This window comes from Molothrus aeneus, chromosome 2, assembly GCF_037042795.1.
Source record: "Molothrus aeneus isolate 106 chromosome 2, BPBGC_Maene_1.0, whole genome shotgun sequence".
NCBI classification, from domain to species: Eukaryota; Metazoa; Chordata; class Aves; order Passeriformes; family Icteridae; genus Molothrus; species Molothrus aeneus.
In genome coordinates this window covers 14,630,619-14,649,818 of record NC_089647.1, presented here as the reverse complement: position 1 = coordinate 14,649,818, position 19,200 = coordinate 14,630,619, and the positions used below count along the sequence as shown (strand labels likewise).

The 19,200-nt window shown below is 39.2% G+C and overlaps 1 protein-coding gene across 4 annotated transcripts in view; it reads left to right on the top strand.

The window, feature by feature from the left end:
* The window catches only part of APP (amyloid beta precursor protein), a 199,095-nt gene that overhangs the window by 114,839 nt on the left and 65,056 nt on the right, over positions 1–19,200 (top strand). For 2 of the 4 annotated variants that reach the window (XM_066571952.1, XM_066571951.1), the window contains exons 6-8: positions 620–819; positions 12,648–12,815; positions 18,322–18,455. In XM_066571952.1, coding sequence (XP_066428049.1) covers positions 620–819; positions 12,648–12,815; positions 18,322–18,455 — 502 coding nt within the window. The remainder of the gene's footprint in view (positions 1–619; positions 820–12,647; positions 12,816–18,321; positions 18,456–19,200) is intronic. The other 2 variants (XM_066571954.1, XM_066571953.1) reach the window with 1 other exon arrangement.

Below are 19,200 nucleotides of genomic sequence, written 5' to 3'. Positions count from 1 at the left end.
CACTCAGAACAGAACTAAAAATTATCCCAGAAGATTCTTGACGTTTAATCCACCAAATGCATTGACTAGTCAACTTCAGTATTTCCTCCTGTTGTCCTGTGGAAGTGTCCTTTCCTTTCACATAGCACTTGTAACAGCAGAAGGAGAAACTCTGCAGTCAGTAATTCGAGGTCAGTTCAACACTTGGTAGCCCTCTATGAAAGGCATGCAGGGAACCTCTAGATAAGCTGTCTCCTGAGAGAGGCAGAAAAGTTCCTGAGGAACTAGGAACTTTCTTGCTTCTTTCACATCAACTGAGTGCATTTTGTGCAAAGTTGATCTTTCAAAATAAAATTTGGTTGATGGTATAATGGAGTGAGCATGTTTACAGTATTATTCAGCTATCAAAATATGGGATGCTAATGTTGGCCTTTTTTTTTTTCTTCAGACATTTCTTAAGTATTTCTTACTTTTTGGGACATTCCAGAGCCCCAGGTTTTTTCTTTTCTATTTAAAGGGAAGGGAGGGAGATTAAGAAACAGGTAACTGTTTTCCTTACAGAGATTTCAAATAAAATGTTCTCTCATATGACCTTGAATTAATTTTGTTGCTGACACATGTGATAATTTTTTTAATTTAGCGATGATAAGGCAGTAGAAGAACAAGCAGAGGAAGATGAGGAGCTAACTGTTGTGGAAGATGAAGATGCTGATGACGACGACGATGATGGCGATGAAATTGAAGAGACAGGAGAAGAGTATGAGGAGGCAACTGAAAGAACTACCAGTATTGCAACCACTACCACCACAACTACAGAGTCTGTGGAAGAGGTTGTCAGAGGTAAGTTCATCAGGCTTGGGGCTGCTTTGCATATTTGCACCTTACAACAAAAAAATGTTCCAAACAGCAAAATACCCAAAGCTGCAGTGTTGTTGTGCTTTTTGGCTCCTGTAATTTACGTGTTTAATCCCCTCACCTTTCCCTTTCCCATTACAAATTTTCTGTGGGGTTAGTTCTGCCACAACCCTTTGGATTTTCTGACCTCCAGTCCTCCTGGTGCGTGGATGCTGTAGGGACATCTGTCCTTGAATTGTGTTTGTTGTGTGTGTTGTTCACAACATTTCTTGTTCAGAAACAGAAGAGTTGATTTTATTTTAAAGTAGCATTAAATAAAATTCAACTGTCCTATGTAGCAAATAGGACAGGAAAGTGTGTATGGTTTATCGTGCACATGAGTTTCAGAAGGATATGAAGTATCAGTTCCAAGCAGGAGGTATCATGAGCTGGTTTGGTCCCTCATATTAACAGCAGTGATGAGTCATTTTGTGTGATTCTGTTAGATACTTGTTTGTTATGTTTCTCCATGAATTAGTAATTCAGTAAAGTTAGACAAATTTAAAATAACTATGCAGAAAAATGAACCTAAACTAATGAGTTTTAATGTGTGGGGAAGAAAGAAATAGGAAAAAATAGAGTACATGGAGTGAGAAAGAGCTCTTCTTTTCTAAAATTTAATTTTTGTTATATGTTTTAGTTCTTAACAGAGGCATTTTAAAATCTTAACAGAGGCATTTTAAAATTTGAATTTTACACTAGTTCATGGTCAGCATAGCAACATAGTTTTTTAAAATGCCTCATTTCTCCTACAATGCATATTGGAATTAATTATCCTTATTTTTCTATTTTAATAATACAGTTCAGTGTGGTGTAAATCTAAGTAAAATAGATCCCAATTCTTCTACAATGCTTACATCTTTGCTGATAAATGCTGCAGATGGTATTAAAAATGGGATTAAAGACTACATTTGAAAAGAAAGGAGTTGTGAAATGCAGGAGGCAGAGGGAAAATGATAGAAATAGGGGCTATTGTGAAATGAGGGAGAAAATATCTGGCCTGTCTCCCCATGCTTCCCTATCCCCTGCCTCTGGGTATTCTTGGGACTCCAGTGGATTGGAGTCCCACATTTTGCATGTGGCAGTGGCCCTTCCTCTTGAGCCTTGGTTCCAGTGTTTGTCAGAGGAGAGTGTGCTGGCTGCAGTTTATCACACCAGGCTACAGAAGCATGCCCAGGGGATGCTTTGGGAAAAGCAGAGTTACTTGCTTATATTTCTCTGTTCAGTCTACATGGAGCACTAAAGCTTTGCTAAAATCACCAGCAAATGTTTCTTTCTAAGGCTGGCAACTTAGTCTTGTGTGTTTCTGTCTTATATAGCTATTGAGTGTTTTGCTCAGTTGTTGGAGAGCCCTTTCAGTGAGGAGGGGGTAGGAGGAGTTTATATCTTTAAACCAATTAAACATATTTCCATATGTGAGCTTTTACCCCCTGGGGATAAAATGCCATGTTCTCACTGGTAAATGAATATTGAAAGGGAAAGAAAAAAGAAAAAGTACACTTGACTTTAATGAGATTTTGGATGAGTGGAAATGAGGACAAATTTGGTAGAAATGTTTCTTTACTGAGGGTGATGTTTCAAAGAGGTTAAGATTTATAGCTTTCAGGAAAGTAGCATACAATCACCTGAATATAAAACATAACATATAAAAGATGAGGTAAACTATTGAAACAACCTTTCAGAAGCCCTTTAGAAATGTATATATTTGCTGATCATGAAATGCTCACATGTTGTTTTTCCTAAGTCTAATATTTCCCACCTTGTGTGACTGTGAGGAAAATATGCATTGGTTCAAGTGTGATGAGGACAATCTGTTACCAATACAAGTTTTCAGCACAGTTCTGCCAGAAGCCTTTGGGCTTCCTGACCTTCAGCCTTGCTGGGGCACACATGGTGTAGGGACTGTCCTGGAGAGTGAGTGCTATCTGACAGAGCTGCACTATGCGAAGTGCTTGCTTATTTATTCAAGTAGAAGTGTCCAAATGACATAGCCTTGATTCTTGCTTTTGTTTCCCTTCCTACACACAAGAGAAAGCTTCCTACAGGGTCCCTGTCCTCCTGGTGCAGGCAGCAGATCCAGCATAGGAACTTGTGTGGTGAGCCATCTTGCTGATGCAAGTGTCATTGTAAATGGCAGTGTCATTGTAAATGAAAGAGGCAGAGGGACCTTGTTGAGAACTTATGTATTAAAAAGTGGTCTTCACTATGGAGATACCCTGAAAGCCTCTCTAAAAGGATTGAAGTGTCAGAGCTTCATTGATGTCGACTGAGCTCTGTTCCAGGCTGCCTTGCCCAAGCACTAGTTATAAAACATCCTAGGATGTTCTTCACAGCCCTTTACACCCAGTTTTATGAAGCTGTAACTAATATTATGTCTTTAGCTTTAAAGAACACAGTTTTAAGAGGAGCTGCTTTTCAAATGGACAACTGTTGTAAAGCCATAATTTAGGATCTAATTGTGGGCTGGTACTGAGCCCTTTCTCTTCCAAATCAGTGGAATGGCTGCCATCAGCCATAAATAATTAAAAAGTGTAAATGCAGTTTTATACTTTAAAGATACTTGAGCTATTGTAGAATCAATTTTTCAGGCAGTTTTATTTCTGTGCATATTTTAATGAATTGTGACCAAAATAGTAATAATAGAACCACTTACAAACTTATTTTCAGTGAAAAGGAAATTAATCTTTCCTAGAGAATGAAAAAGGTCCGTTGGCAGGAGGATAGTATTTTCATTCTGCAGCAACCACATTTCTATGTGTTTATTCAAAAATGTTAATAAACTTTCCATAGGGCAGTATTTGCCACTATTCACTTTCCTACCTTTTGTGAGAGATGATCTTTACTCTGAATTCATATGGTGTATAGCAGCAGACCCAGTTTAAACTTTTGGGTATGCTCTTGCTGGGCTTCAGATGTTAAATCCAGATGATTGTGGGTCTGAGATTACAGAGATTCAGATGGTGAAATTAGTGTGAAATACACATTTTTCACCTCTGGTCATGGGGAGATGTTGGCATTGAATTTGTGATGAAGAAAATATGACTCATTTATGAGCCTGCTCTTGATTTTTGTCTCTATGTGGAGCAAGGAAAGTGACTCTGATGGCCCGGATTTAGGTAAGGGAGTGGTTTAATGTCTGCAGTCATTGCCATGGTGTTATGGGTGTCGCAGAGCTGCTCCCGAGGATCCAGGTTCCTGGAGATTTTTCCAGCATGTGGTGGAGGCAAGCAGGAGCACTGCTTCCCCCATCATGTGCAGTTGTTTGGGTGTTTGTTTCTGCTGTCCTTCTGCACAGGACAGCAGAAGGACACTGGAGGTGACAAGAAAAATCAGTCTTGGCATACACCAATCTCTCTTGGCATACAACGAAGAATAAGCAGTTTTGGCTTAGTGCTTCCCATCAGAATCACAGAATCACGAGGTTGGAAGAGACCTTCTAGATCATCGAGTCCAACCCATGCCCTAACACCACCTCAACTAAACCATGGCACCGAGTGCCACATCCAGTCTTTTTTTAAACCCATCCAGGGATGGTGACTCCACCACCTCCCCAGGCAGGTCATTCCAGTACTTTATCACTCTTCCCATAAAAAACTTTCTCCTAATATCCAGCCTAAATTTCCCTTAGCTCATCTAAAGACTGTGACCTCTCATTCTGTCAGTTGTTGCCTGGCAAAAGAGACCAACCCCCACCTGGCTGCAGCCACCTTTCAGGAAGTTGTAGAGAGTGATAAGGTCACCTCTGAGTCTCCTTTTCTCCAGGCTGAACACCCCCAGCTCCCTCAGTCCCTCCTCACAGGGTTTGTGTTCCCAGCCCCTCACCAGCCTCGTTGCCTCCTCTGGATGCGCTCAAGCATCTCAAGGTCCTTCCCAAACTGAGGGGCCAGAACTGGACACAGCACTCAGGGTGTGGCCCCACCAGTGCCCAGTCCAGGGGAAGGATGACCTCCCTGCTCCTGCTGGCCACACTGTTCCTGACACTGGCCAGGAGCCATTGGCCTTCTTGGCCAGCAGGGCACACGGCTGGCTCATGTTCATGTCAGTACCCCCAGGTCCCTTTCTGCCTGGGCACTGTCCAGCCACTCTGTCCCCAGCCTGTAATGCTGCAGGGGGTTATTGTGGCCAAAATGCAGGACTCGGTACTTGGACTTAGTAAACTTCATCTTATTGGACTCTGCCCATCCATCCAACCGATCCAGGTCTCTCTGCAGAGCCCTCCTTCCTTCCAACAGATTGACACACTCTCCCAGCTTAGTGTCATCAGCACATTTACTAATGAAAGACACAATCCCCTCGTCATCAATAAAGATATTGAACAGAGCTGGTCCCAGCACACCCCTGCTGGCTGCCCCCAGCTGGATGTGGCACCGTTCACCAGCACTCTCTGGGCCCGGCCATCCAGCCAGTTCCTAACCCAGCACAGAGTGCTCCTGTCCAAGCCCTGGGCTGCCAGCTTTTCCAGGAGTGTGCTGTGGGAGACAGCATCAAAGGCCTGTCATCATAGTCAGTCAGATCCCTTTACAGGAGAGCAGCAAGGTCAGCCCAGCAGCCTGGATCAAAACATGTGCAGCTTCTCTGCACACCTGCCAACAGACGTGGGGGAATCAGCAGCATAAGCCTCACCTGCATCCTCCAGCAGTGTAATATTGCCCTTTATGAGTTGGTTTCGCTTTCTCTAGTTCAGCTGGATTTCTTTAGGTAGTTAGGAAACAATCTAAGCAGTGCTGCTTTGTGTGACATTTTGACTGTATTTACTGTCTGGAGTTACAAGTGAGAGACCATATGTCAGTTTCCTAGCAAGAGGAAAGTGGCCTGATGTTGGTATGGTAGGTCTTAGTGTCATTGATCCATCATGAGTGGTTTTCTGCTGAAGATTTTTAACTGAAAGACTTAAAATCCATTCAGTGACTCCTCCTATATATTGTAAATCAAGAGAGATTAACCCTGATTGCAAGACCTGTCAGCTGGGAATTTGGTGACAATATTAGTAGTGTATGCTACATTAACTGTGTTGGTTTTTTTTTTCCACACTCCATAGGTTTGCCCCACTTTTATAGTATCATATAGTTTGCCCCACTTTTATAGTATCAACCATGGCCTGGTTTAGAAAGAACCTTAAATATTTGGAATCCAGTTCCAACCCACTGCCATGGGCAGAGATGCCTCACTCTAGACCAGGTTGCTCCAAGGCTTGCCCATCCTGCCCTTGAACACTGAGGGATGGGGCATCCACAGCTTACCAGAGCAACTTTTCATCTTTGAAAAGTTATCATCTTTGTAATGCAGTAGTGGTTCCCTGCTCTTCTTCCTTGCCTTCAAGGCTATGCAGTATGCTTTATTTGGAGAGGGATGATGTGTGATGGCATTTCATGTCAAGAAAACATGATTGGTTGCTGTATAAATAGTACACATTCATATAAATCCACTGGGGTTTTTTGCTATGAGATCTTCATTCAGAATGATCATCTAATGTAATTTAGGAATGAGAGCTGATAAAATTAACTTAATGGATTTGCATTTTATTGCTTTTAATTAGACATTTTAATTTAAAGCACAGCTATTCTCCCATAATATAATACCTTATTATATGTTGTAATTGGAGGAAATATTTTTTGTAATCTGTTGATCTTGTTGATCAGGATCAATACAGTACTACCTTTTTGGGTCGAGGGCAAAAGTACTGAAATACTAAATACACTAATAGTGTTATTTTATGTAAATTGGAAGATGGAGAGTAGTTTCATTTGAAATATATCCTGCCAGAAAAAATTACCAAGAATCTGTTTCCCTAGAGAAGATGTCATATTATTATACTGAAGCAGTAATTAATTGCAATTTTTTTTTCTGAAGATTTTGCTGTGTAAAAAGACTGGAATGCACTTCCAAGCTAATCCTAATACCCACTGTCATGCCATGTTAGCAGAATTGTGATGTTATGTGGAAAGATTACCTTTTCTAAAACACATAAATTCATTAAACTGTATTAGCCTAGATTTAAAGTCAGGCTGGGTTTTTTGTTTGCTTTCTGGCTATCAGTGGTAACTTTATGGCACTTTAGTTCCAAATATAGTTCTGTTGTGCACAAGAAATAAAAAATACATTTTCACATATTTGTTCCGCTTCAGAACTATAAGGCTTTGTATTCTAGCCAAGTATACCATTAATTTTTTTTAATATTCTAAATATGCCCTTGCAGTAGCTTAAGAATAAACATTATAGAGAGAATTTCATCTTGGTTACACAGGATGGAAATTACAATTAAGGGTATTTAACAGCTTTAGAGGAACTGTCCTCAGTATTGCATTGAGAAGTCATAATTTGGCTTTTTTAACTTCTCTCTATAAAAAAGCATTTTAGCAATTGTGTGGCTTGTGCACCAACTTTAGGCTCAGTGCATGTGCCAGCTTCACAGCTGTCTTCTCCTAATTCCAAAAGCCTCTTCTGAAATTAGCTCTTGTCTTTGAATACACAAATTAAAATTTGGTTGCCTCTTCCAACCATATATTCAGAATGAGGAAGTTTTGTTTCAGTGAAATTATCTTCACATATTCCCTTTTGATTGATTCATTGAGTAAAAACAATTGTGCCTTTTTAGAACACAAAGAGTACAACTGAAAGGAAAACTGTGCATTTGCTCTTGCCTAGTTTTTCTCAGCTAGTTTGAAAAACAAAGACTAATATAGGGACATATATATTAATATCCTCAAACTATAGCTCAATTCCTGAAAATATGAGAGCCAAAATTACTCCAATTGTGATGTTTTATATACTAATGCCTGAAGAAGGGGAGCATATACCTCATCATATACATTTCAGAGGTTTACTTTTTTTGGCCTCTCTTGGATTTATCGGTTACTTACTCTGTTCTTTAGCGAGATATAAGTGGTAAAATAAAAGATTTGGTCCCATACACTTAAACAACTGTTTGAGGTCCTCATTTAAGAGGTGTTCAGGACACAGTTTGAATGGACAGCAAACACACCCCAGTGCTAATGGGCTCGTTCAGACCCTCAGTATGATTTTGTTGTGTGTATTTGATTATATCAGCTTCAAACTTGCAGGGCTGGTAGTACAGAAAAGCTCATCAATACAATATATTTTCCATTACCATGGTTATATTTATCAAGACCTTGCAGTATTTATAAGTCAGCATGATGGTACCCTTCTTCTGTAGCATTAAGGTAAATAGGTTTCTCAGAGGTGTAAACTTGACATGGGAAACCAACTTCCAAGACAGGTCAGAGTTAGTAATCTAACTCCTCCTCTTGGTCCGTTTTTTCTCAGATTTCTTCAAAATTAATTTCTGATTTAAGATTTGGGGCTGACTGCCAGTATTAAATGAGCTTAGTTCTCATGATGATGTAAATATATTCAAATCCTGAAAAAATATTGAATAAACTTGATATTTACAGTAATAGAAATATGTAAATGTAGCTTTAATTATTCTCCCTGTTAGAAATCCATGTTTTATTTCCAATTTCTCAATTGAAAATGTTGTTAAGAATTTAAGTCCCATAAGGGAAAAAAAAGCATGGAGTTAGATTTTGAAATACAGAAATTATAGTTTCACTTTGATTTGAAATTGGTTTTCTTCAAGTAGCAGTAGAAATAAACGGTAATGAAAATTTTAAATTGACATTCAGAACCATATTTTATCTTTCCCTCTGTAAAAAGTAATAATCAAAAATATCTAAGATGTTTGCACATAAATTCTAATGAGCTCTACTTACAGCATTTTGGTAAATGAGTGCTTATGGAAGTACTTTGTACAAAGTCAGTATAAATCAATGTCCACATACTTAAAGACTGTATTTCCTAGGGTGCTGAAGTCTGTGCTTTTCAAAGAAAAAATAAGACAGTCTGCGCCAATGTTTAATGTAACTGGTTCGTTGTCAGTATTCAACTATTTAATTTAAAAGCAAATCAACAAGCTTTGCCATAGCCCTGTCCTTCAGGGAGTGGTGCTTGCTTGGTTAGAAGCAACTGGGTTTGCCCTGACATGCTGGAATAAGTACAAGAAGCTTGGAATGGGGAAAGTTGACTTACATTGTCCTGATTATCTCGAAAGTAATTTCTCATGTCTAAGGTTTTGGAGAACAGAGATATTGACATCTGTGGTTTAGAACACAGGATGACAGAAATTTGACTATTGGAGTAGAATGGTTTGAAAACTCTCTAAAAGAACTGTTCATGAACCTGAGTTGTTGCAAAGGCTTGTCCTTTTTAATTGTATCCAATTTCTTGAAGCTAAAGGCAAAAGTTTGTCTTTGGAGGGGGAAGCATTGCATTAGTAAGCAGATGGGACTCAGTTTCTTTATGCAGAAAAGCCTATTCTTTATTCACATAACTCATTTTTATACAGTTTTCACAGACCTCATGTTTTACTCCAATTGGCTAGTAGTCTTCTTGCCACTCAGTTCATTGGTTAGTAACTGCCATTCTGCCTATCAAATCTCCCTGATTTTGGACTGTTTACATATCTTCTTATCTGATTCTCAGGGGACAGATTTCTTGTTTATTGCAGGTGCAATTTTTTTTTTCTATAAGTATAGGTTTTTATGTGAACGGATTCTTATTCTTAAGATTTCTTCACATGGGAACTCAGCTAGCTGCACTTAGAAGAAGTAACAGGCCAGCTGGTAATTCAGCAGAGCAAGGCCTGATTCCATAAGGCCTTTCTTTTATAATACCTCTACCTGTATGTAACAGGAAGAGTGAGTAAGTTCCTTAAACAAAGCAAAGCTCATTGTTGATGTTGTACTGCATACAAATTATTGGTGGTATCAAGTAAAACTGAATTGCATGTTTGCAAAAAGTAACTCATCTTTGCCTCAGTTTTCAGCAACAGAATTAAAATATGAAGAAAAGACAGCTTTTAATTTTTTGATGAATCATTTAGCTAAACCCACCCACTACAGCAGTGCAGGCTGCCTACCTGCTCCTAATATCTGCTAAAATACCATAGTTCACCTCCTGTAGACATTAATTGCTATACTTGGCAGCAGCACAAGGAAGGGGAAGCGGTGTTTGGATTAATAGCCCAAGAAAACCTGTTAAATTTCTCATCTCAGCACTTCATTTCCCTATCTTCTCAGCTGAGGTGTTGCAGCTGAGAACCAAATGCAGTGGGTTTTTCTTGTAAGGACAAGTGATGGATATAGGGGGGCACAGGAGGAGTATCTGGCCCACAAACAGGAGTGATGGGACCATTGCCCAGTAATAGAAGCTGGTTTAAAAATGTACCTTTGCCCCAAAGCAGGGGCGAAGGAATGCTACTCTGAGCTCTACAGAAAATGGCAGACAGGCACGGTAACATCGGGAGAGGGATGAATGACCGCAGTGACACGTTTCCTAGACTGAACTGGCACCACACTTCCCTCAAAAAGAGCAGTCATGAAACAGTAAACCAGAGCACTTCCCCCTCTCTTGTTTATTCTCCATTTAGGTTATAAACATTAGAAGGCAATAGAACATTTCTCTCTGTGATGACCTAAGTACCATGCAGGTCTCACCAAGGGCCGTAGGGTTGGCAGTGCAGGCTGGAGGGAAGGATGTCCCTCCCCTGATGGGAGGTGATGGGTCAGGCAGGGGGCCTGTCAACCTGCACAACAGTGGGCTTCAAAGCTTCTGGCTTGCTCTTTTCCATATGTTACTCTCTGGTTTACTGAGCCCTTGTTCAAGTGCATCTTTGTATGTATAAGTGACTTAGTTCACCAATGAGACAATTCCAGTTTCCAATCTGATGGGCAATTACCTTTGCTTTTGCACATTCAAATCTCTGTTGCTATTTCTGTGGGAGAGGTACCTATAGGAAATTTCAGATTAAATCTGTAAGCAGCTTCCAACCAGAAAACAGTGCAAAACCAATCAATCTGTATAGCAAAACAAATATTTTGAGGGAAACGTAGAAGGGGCTTACTGTGTGGCTACAGGCTAGCCCACAATCAGCATTAAATAAGAAAGGCTGAATTGTTGAGACCTTTGTATTTTCAGAAATTACATTTCCTGTCAGTAAAAATTCTCTTGATTATACATGCCTGTTTTATATCAGAAGTCGCTATTAATTTTTAGTTTACATGTGACAGCTTTTCCAAGACTGTGCAAAGCTATCTTTTTGTCAAAATTTGACTGTATAATTAGGTGACGTGGCTGGATTTGGTTTTAAAATAAATCAAGAGAACTACTTGTATACTAAAAATTATCTATAATTAATCATATGGTAATATACAATTAATTGTAGTTCATGTGCCGTGCAATTAATGATACTTATTTTGTTTTTTCTTCAAGTAAAAACTCAGTATTCTTTTCCCCCTAATGTCTTCATACAGAAGTGCAGCATTTTTAGCACATCCTTGATGGTTGCACACTCTCGGATCTGTTTCTTTCACACTAAATGTATGCTTCCTGAAATTGATTCTTGACATTATTTATAGTTAGAATACGTGGATAAGTTAAATGCATGTAAAATTGTACCTGTATTGTATATGTAAGGAAATGTAGGTTGTTTTGCTAGTGACAATTGGACAATAAAAACCTGTTTGTAAGCAGTGGTGCTTCTGAGGATAGTGAGTTCATGGATCAGGAGAGACACTTGAAAAGCAGGATTCTTTGCAGCCAGCATTTTGAGAGGTGATGAACATGCAGGGGATTTTCAGTGCTAGTGCAGTGATATTTTTTTCTTACCTTTCAACCCTTAGGAATGTGATTTCCACAAAATTCAAATTTATGCAGAGAATTTAAAAGGCTCTAGTTGAATGTAGCAGTTTGTTTGCCAGGTAGTGTGTGGGATGAAAGTAAATGAGGGGTTTATTAGTTTAATATTATGTGTATTTGAAATGACTTGTGCAGCACGTTGAAAGATAAAACTGTTTTTGTCTGTTTGGAACATTATTGCTAAAAGGGTATATGTTTACATGTGTAATTGGCTGAACTCCAAATTGCAGGCAGAATTTGCTTTGTCTTCCTTTAATTTGTGTGGTTTGGTTCTTCCCTCAGATTTCCTTCCCTGTGTTGCAGAATGTAGGCAGAGACTGTGTAGCAGTTCACAAGCATAAATTATTTTAATTTTCTTCCTGTAGGTATATTCACTGGGGGTGAGATTTCCTCCCATGGATGGTTCAAGCTAAAGCAGTAATTTTTTATATGTGAGCCCTCAAACTCAATTAAAAGCCCTTTCTTTGCTGGATGGCTTGCAAAAGGGAATTTCTTCATCACTTGCTACATTTAAATAAGTGTCTGAAGTGAATTTGTTTTCCACTATAATGTATTAACGGTTGGTTGGTTGGTTGGTTTGTTTTGTATAATTTGGTCAGGGAGGGTTTATGGAGCTAAAAAAGAACAAGACAAAATGTATCTCCTACTTCCAGATGTTTCCTTTCAGGTACCAAGTAAGCTGCTTGGACAGGAATCCACCCAGGGCTATTGGGAAAACCCCCAGTCAGCTGGTGGTTGTACCCCTCTGGCCTGGAAGCAGATGAAATTCCACATTTCTTTCAGGGCCAGCACCTCTTAATGTGCAGATAAACTTGCTAGAAACATAAGATGTAGGCAGGCTAAGGAGACTTTGTGGCAGGAATCTGTGTCAGTTCAAAATTTACCTTCATTATCCCTGGGGAAAGGTTTCCTATTCCTCACAACACCACCTTGGTGCATCTCCTTCCAAAGCACCACCTTGGTGCATGTCCTTTCCTGGACACAGAGAAACACCTAATGAAGAAGCTGAGACATAGCCATTTCCATGCTAAACTTGGTTCCTCCGGGTCTCCTGTGAATAGAGGTGTGCTCTGAGCAAGCCGAGACCGGGCCGTGCCGCGCGATGATCTCCCGCTGGTACTTTGACCTGGCTGAAGGAAAGTGCGCGCCCTTCTTTTACGGCGGCTGTGGCGGGAACCGGAACAACTTTGACTCGGAGGAATACTGCATGGCGGTCTGTGGCAGCATCAGTAAGTGCCCTCCGCGGCGCCCGCCTCGCTGGGCTCACACTAACCAACCCCAGCCGCGGTCTGTCCACACCTCTGCTCACCACTCGCTCCTCCTCGGCCTCTTGCTAACCTGGCGTGGTAGTGGGTGACTTCTTGGCACTGTAGGTGCTCTCTGAGTTGGGGGCTGAGAGCTTTAACACCTCCTCGGGTGAGGCTTTCACACCCATGTTCTCTCTATTCTCTGTCAAAATGTACTGATGTTTCATGTGTCTGTGTGCACCTACAATGCATGTGCAGGAAAAAACACTAACTTTAGGGAAGCATCAGGTAAGTCTAAAAATAGCTCCTATTTTTAACAGTGTATTCTCAAGTATTTCTGACCTTTTTTTTTCCAAATGTGTATTTGCAGATTTACTTGGTTGAATTCTTTGTGTGTGCTTGCAGTGAAAAGGGGAAAAATGGTATTTGATTTTTTTATGTTTCCCTAAGGGCTGTGGTGCACATGGATGTGAATCACCTCCCACTTACTTTAATTCAACCATATGTTATAATGGCTGTTTTTGCTGAAAAAATGGTGTTTGCACTGTTTGAAAGTGGTGGCTTTCTCCACCATACACCATTGAAGCTGATAAATTAGGTGCTAGTTTAATCAGATGGGTTCTGTTTTGAGAGCCTCTTGTACAGTCTCCCCCCAATCTGCTTTGCAAGCACGTACTCCTGGGAGAGCATCACCTGACATTTACACCTGAGACATTAAAGAGTGACTACATGTCTCACTGCCCTGTCTGCTCGCAGGACATGGAGGAGCAGAACACAAACAGCATCTCAGGTCTCCTTTTAGTAAAAGGTTTTCCAAACCTGGCCTTTTCAGGAGCATTTCCAGTAAGTAGAAGGGTTAAAAATGCACACAAACAAATGAAGGGGTACTATGTGTGTCAAGGAGCACAGGAGCTGACCTGTATTTTGTTGGAGCAGAAGCAAGAGCACTCCTGGAGCCAGGATTGCTGAACTGGTGCTCCAGCAGCATTTTGTCTTAGGGTCTTCTAGAGCTGTTCATGGCAAAGCTCCAGGGAGGAATCTGCCATGATGGGAGTGAGGAGGATACTTCGTGAACTGTGATCAGCTCCTGCAACCAGACAGAAGATGTAGTGAAGGAGAGATCTGTGCAGGAGGTTGGAGTGAGGTCTAATGCATTTACTGACAGAGGAACATTTTGAACCATTAATTCCTGTGTTAGGTGAGGTGTTTCCAGAGGTCCAAAACACGATTTGTCTCTGATTGCAGCCTCTCTTTGCAGCCTCTCTTCTCTTCTTCTCAGGAGATTCTGCTTTGTCTCATGGAAGTTGTTGTCTGGCTGTGGGTGGTTTTTTCCTCACATTCATTTCAATAAAACAATAAGACTATTACCATTTCCATTATTCTCTTAGTTTATTCTGGAAGTCAAAATTTTTTGGTCTAAGTAATTTTCTCTTTAAGGACAAATGAGTTCGGTTTAGTATTTGAGCTTCTTTGACTCTATTTGCACAACTCAAACTGATTTTTTTTATCTCCCATAGGGGTTTTATTCTGCCTTTTTTTTTCCTTCAGTAATTTCTCAAACAGCAGTTGAGTCTATGAGGGTACACTTTCTAAGCTATTTCAGTTATATTTTTATTTGTGGTTTTTAATGTTATGACAGTGTATTCTATACCGTCATCTATACACCTGTATTTTCTGTTCCTGAAGTAACTTTTTCTTTTAGTTTCATGTACTGTTTCTGTCTCACCATGCTGTTTCTCCTTATTCTTCATGTTTTTGCTGAATAGAAATTGTAATGAAAATAATTAGAAGTGCTGAATATAATAAGTTTCATCACTGAAATGATGTCTTGTGTTTAGTACTAATCTAATGTTGCTGAAGGAGGTAGAACAGACACCATTTTTCACCTGAATCTCAAAGAAGAAAAGAAAAACAGTGGAGAATAGTTTTCATCAAGGCCACTCCTGTTCTCTCCTGTCGTTTTTTTCCTCCCACCATCACTCTTAATTTAGTCTTTGTATTTGATTTTTATGCCTTCTCCTCCCTACTTCATTATTATTAATGTACTTATTCCATTCTTTCTTTTCTCTCCAAAGGTCAGATTGTTCTTGCTCCTTTGTGTCCTATTAAAACAAAACAAAAATCAAGCCTCTCTTAGGCAGGAGGAAAGGTGGATGCTAAAGCACATCTTTCCTTTGTCTAGCTATAGTTTGCTTTTCAGGATAAACTAGTAAGATTTTACAGAGTAATATGAAATAGTGAATAGGATTCACTATTAGGATTTTCTTGTATAGTGGGCAAAGGGTGGAAGTGTGGGATGTGAGTCAGATTTTCTGGTAATGAATTGGAATTGGACTGAACCAAAATGTGAGGGTGTTCTGTTGTCACAAATACCCATACACTGTGAAATCTCAATACTAATATCCTGAAGACCTTCTCTTAAAAAAAAAAAAAAAAAAGAGTTTAAAAGAGCATGTTTTATTCTGTCTTCTTGCTAAGTCTCTGGAAAGGTGGATCTGTCCTGTCGTGCAAAGCCCTAAACCACCCTCCATATTGAGTGAATTTGACTGGTGCTCTGAGGTCTGATGGAAATGATTTATCGTTAGGGTAGGAGCTACTGGTGTCATTTTTTTTCTCATTTATCATTCAACTCCATAGAAATTGATACATAATTACCTTAGAAATAGAAGGCTTTGAAGCTGGTGTTACCAATTCCTTCAGCCTGTCAGATTACCTGCTCAGTCCCTACAGATTCTTAATAAGAATGTTCAGTACTGTCTGTAGTTTCCATTCAATATGATGATTCACACATCTACTGTGTGGCTGTCCATAGTGGCTTCTTTGAAGTCGTAGAATCTGTCAGGTGTTTGATTTGGATTTAATGGCCTTAGAATGAGTATATATTGACAAGAATAAGGGAACATATTGCTGTTACCAAAGGAAAGATTTCTGTCTTTACTAAAAAGTAATCTATTGTACGAATTTTTTTACTTGTCTGTTAATTGTTGAATTTTAAACATTCTTAAAGTTACAGGAAGTCTATTTTTTTAAATGAGTGCTATCTTGATATTATGTTAATGTTTAATTTTTAACTTGGGAATTTAAAAGCTGGGAAAATACATTTTCTTAAATGTACTTCATTTTTCAGACAGCTCTCCCAGCAGCTCCATCAGCCATCAGAGCCTGATGTCAGTGAATTCACTGTTTTTTCATTTCTTCCTCATTCAAAGTGGGAGTCAGTTGAACTCTGGTGGCACAGTCAGTTTTTGAAAATTTTTATCATTAAAATGACCTTTTATAAATGGGCTTTTTGAATTTTATGACAGTACTGAATTTCTGTGGCTCACAGCAGAGGGAACCAACAGGGTTCAGTGTTTTCAGTTCCCTACTTCCTTGCATAAACCCTGAAACTTAGTAGGAAGTTTAAATGATGACACATGTGGTTTTATTTTTGATCATTTAGAGCAGTATCACAGCTTTTTGGGTGAATTTAGGTAAAAATAGTATTTATTCTCTAGACTAAATACTGTGAACTTCCAAACTTGCTGAATCTCTCAGTGATTTTTAAGGGGCAGATGCTGTCCACTTTAATTTTTCTTCAGAGCTGTATTGCAAATAAAGATCTGTACCTTTTACTAGCAGCAGCTTACAAGAAGATACTCCTGTTGTCAGTCATTTCCTTTATCCATTGTTTGTTTGTTTGGGATGTTGACATCTCCCTAGTTAGCAAGAAGTGAAATGTTTTGGCAGCTGAAGTTGCATGCCAACTTCTAGTGTCTAAGGCATTAAAGAACTGTGACTTCTAATATCATAAATTGTTAATTTTGACTACGACCTTTAGTGGATGCAAGTGATTAATTTCTGTTTCCACAGTTTCTTCATCTCTAGAAATTTTTACTTTTATTTCACCTTTGAACCACACATGTTGTACTAGACCTTTTAATAAGTAAGTGGGTGAAGTTTAGGATTCAAAAAAGAAATAATGCAAACGTTTTCATATTCAAAACTTAGACTACTACAAATTTCAAACACAAATAATTTAATTAGCATAAGGTATTGCTGTGGGCAATGTTTGCTGTGACTTGTTTTGCTGAGTCTAATCACAGCATTTTTTGTTTTGGTTCTTTGTACTCTGTGGAACTTGATGACTCTTGTTTACAACCCTGGCAGAAGTCATGTTCAGGAAAATACTTTTGTCTTGTATTTGTTCTCATTTGATCCACACGTGAAGAATGTAATGGTTTTTTTCCTCTCATAAATATTTAAACTTATGAGAAGTTGAAAGAGAATGACCTTGCACTCAAGTATTGCAAAGATGCTTGAGGAGGTTTTGCTTTGGGGACCTCCTCCCAATCAAGAAGTGCATCAAAAGAACTTGGAGACGTGTGATCCAAGCCATTAATGGATGAATGTTGAATGGATATCAGCCAAGCAAAATTGTATTTGTCAGAGTTGGTGAAAAGGAGGGTATTCATGGAAGGTTTGATTGCCAAGTTCTAGCTGTGAATGGGTAGGAAATGTATCTTGAAGTTCTTACTCAGGAGGATTTTATATGAGAAAATTCAACTTAGACCTAGTTTAGATGGCGAGTAGCACCTTTAGTTAAAATAATGGATTGGGCGCAACAAGAGTATGAGATGTTTTGTTGGGTGGGTTTTTTCTCTCCAAGGAGTTTTTGAGGAATTTCACTAAACTCTTTCAAGCTGCCTGTTGTTTGATGCCATACCAATTACTTAAATTCTAACATATTAAAGGAAAACAGAATCAGTCTTTGCAAAGTAGGGGTTGGATATACTGCCTAGTGAGGGGACTATTGCTCACTTTGCTTGAATTACCATAAATGCAAACCTTTCCACTTTTCACAGCTGCCTCCTAGTTACTCAACAGGAAGGCTGGCTGTTAGTGCAAGCTCGCTGATTATTTCCAGCCTTTGTAGGGATATTTTAAATCAAAGTTATTACAAATGAAGTAACTATCTGTGAAGCCACACTGTTGCTAAGGGAAGGATTTAAGGTATTTCATTAGGTACTGTGAGGTCCATAAGTGCTTTAAAAGGGATTTGCATTCACATTTATATGTTACAATTTATCTTTTAAAAATAAACTTATGTACAAAGCATGTAACTTTGCAAAGGGTGTTTTGGTGGCTAACACGCTTTATTCATTGCCAGGCTTTTTTTTCATACTTGGAATTTTTCTTTTGGCAGCAGTTTCTAACCTGTTTCAAGAACATTGTTTTGTTCACTCTGCAGAGCTTCTCACGGTTTATAAAATGGGGTAAGAGAGGGGGAAGAAATCTTGATGCATTTTTATGTACTTGCTCTGTGTAACATGTTCATCTAAACCCTGTTTCTGTGTCTTCCTCTGAGGCTAAATAGATGGCTGTATTCCAGTGGAAATTAGAACAGACGCTTCTTTATTATTCCATCTAAAATTTTCCCGTACTAAAGTAGAAATTCTTCTTTTCTTCTTCCTCCCCTCCCTGTCTCCACCTTCAAATTTTACGTCAGTCCCTACCACAGCTGCTAGCACTCCTGATGCTGTTGACAAATACTTGGAGACACCTGGAGATGAGAATGAACATGCCCATTTCCAGAAGGCCAAGGAGAGGCTTGAAGCTAAGCATCGCGAAAGAATGTCTCAGGTAAGGGGAGATCTGTTTATTCCTAAGCGTGTGAGTTTGTCTGTCAAGTGATAAGTGATCCTTCATCTTCTTATTTCCCAAGGCTTCATCCAGGTTGCAGTGCCCTGCAGTTTGCAATGCTGTAAACACATCATTTACTGCCTCTCTTGACTCTTGTCTAAGAATTCAGCTGTCTGACACATTTATGGTTGTGTCACCACTGCGATCATAAGTCGCTACAGTTAGTAGAAAGATTAAAAGAAAAAAACCCCTGTAAAAATGTCTCTCATCTTGGTGGGAAAATGTTTGTCTTGTGAGATTATTCATGTTTCAAAGTACAGAACTTGGCCTCTCTCTTAATTGTCCTTCCCTTGGAGCAGCTGAGGGAAGATGGTTTGTGTTGAGCGTTTTCTCTGTGTACCCTGGGGGGTAGTGTAAGATCACATATGTTCATCTAATGGTTTTGAGCCTCAAGGTAACATGATATGCATCTAAAGTCAAAGAAAAGAGGAAAAACTGGTGCTTTTGAACTAAAAATCCAAACTGAATCAACCATTTTCTTTCCCTTCAACCAAAGAGATTTGTGTAGCCTGAAACTGTACCCATGTTTTAATCCAGTGAGAGATGAGTTACCCACTCTCTCAGAAACAGGGTTTATAATAGCAATGCCAATAAAAATGGTCATAGTTCTGCTTTAATAACAACAAAGAAAAATATAAGAGGTTTAAAAGAAAGCATATATTTTGAGAATGAAAAATCCACAAAA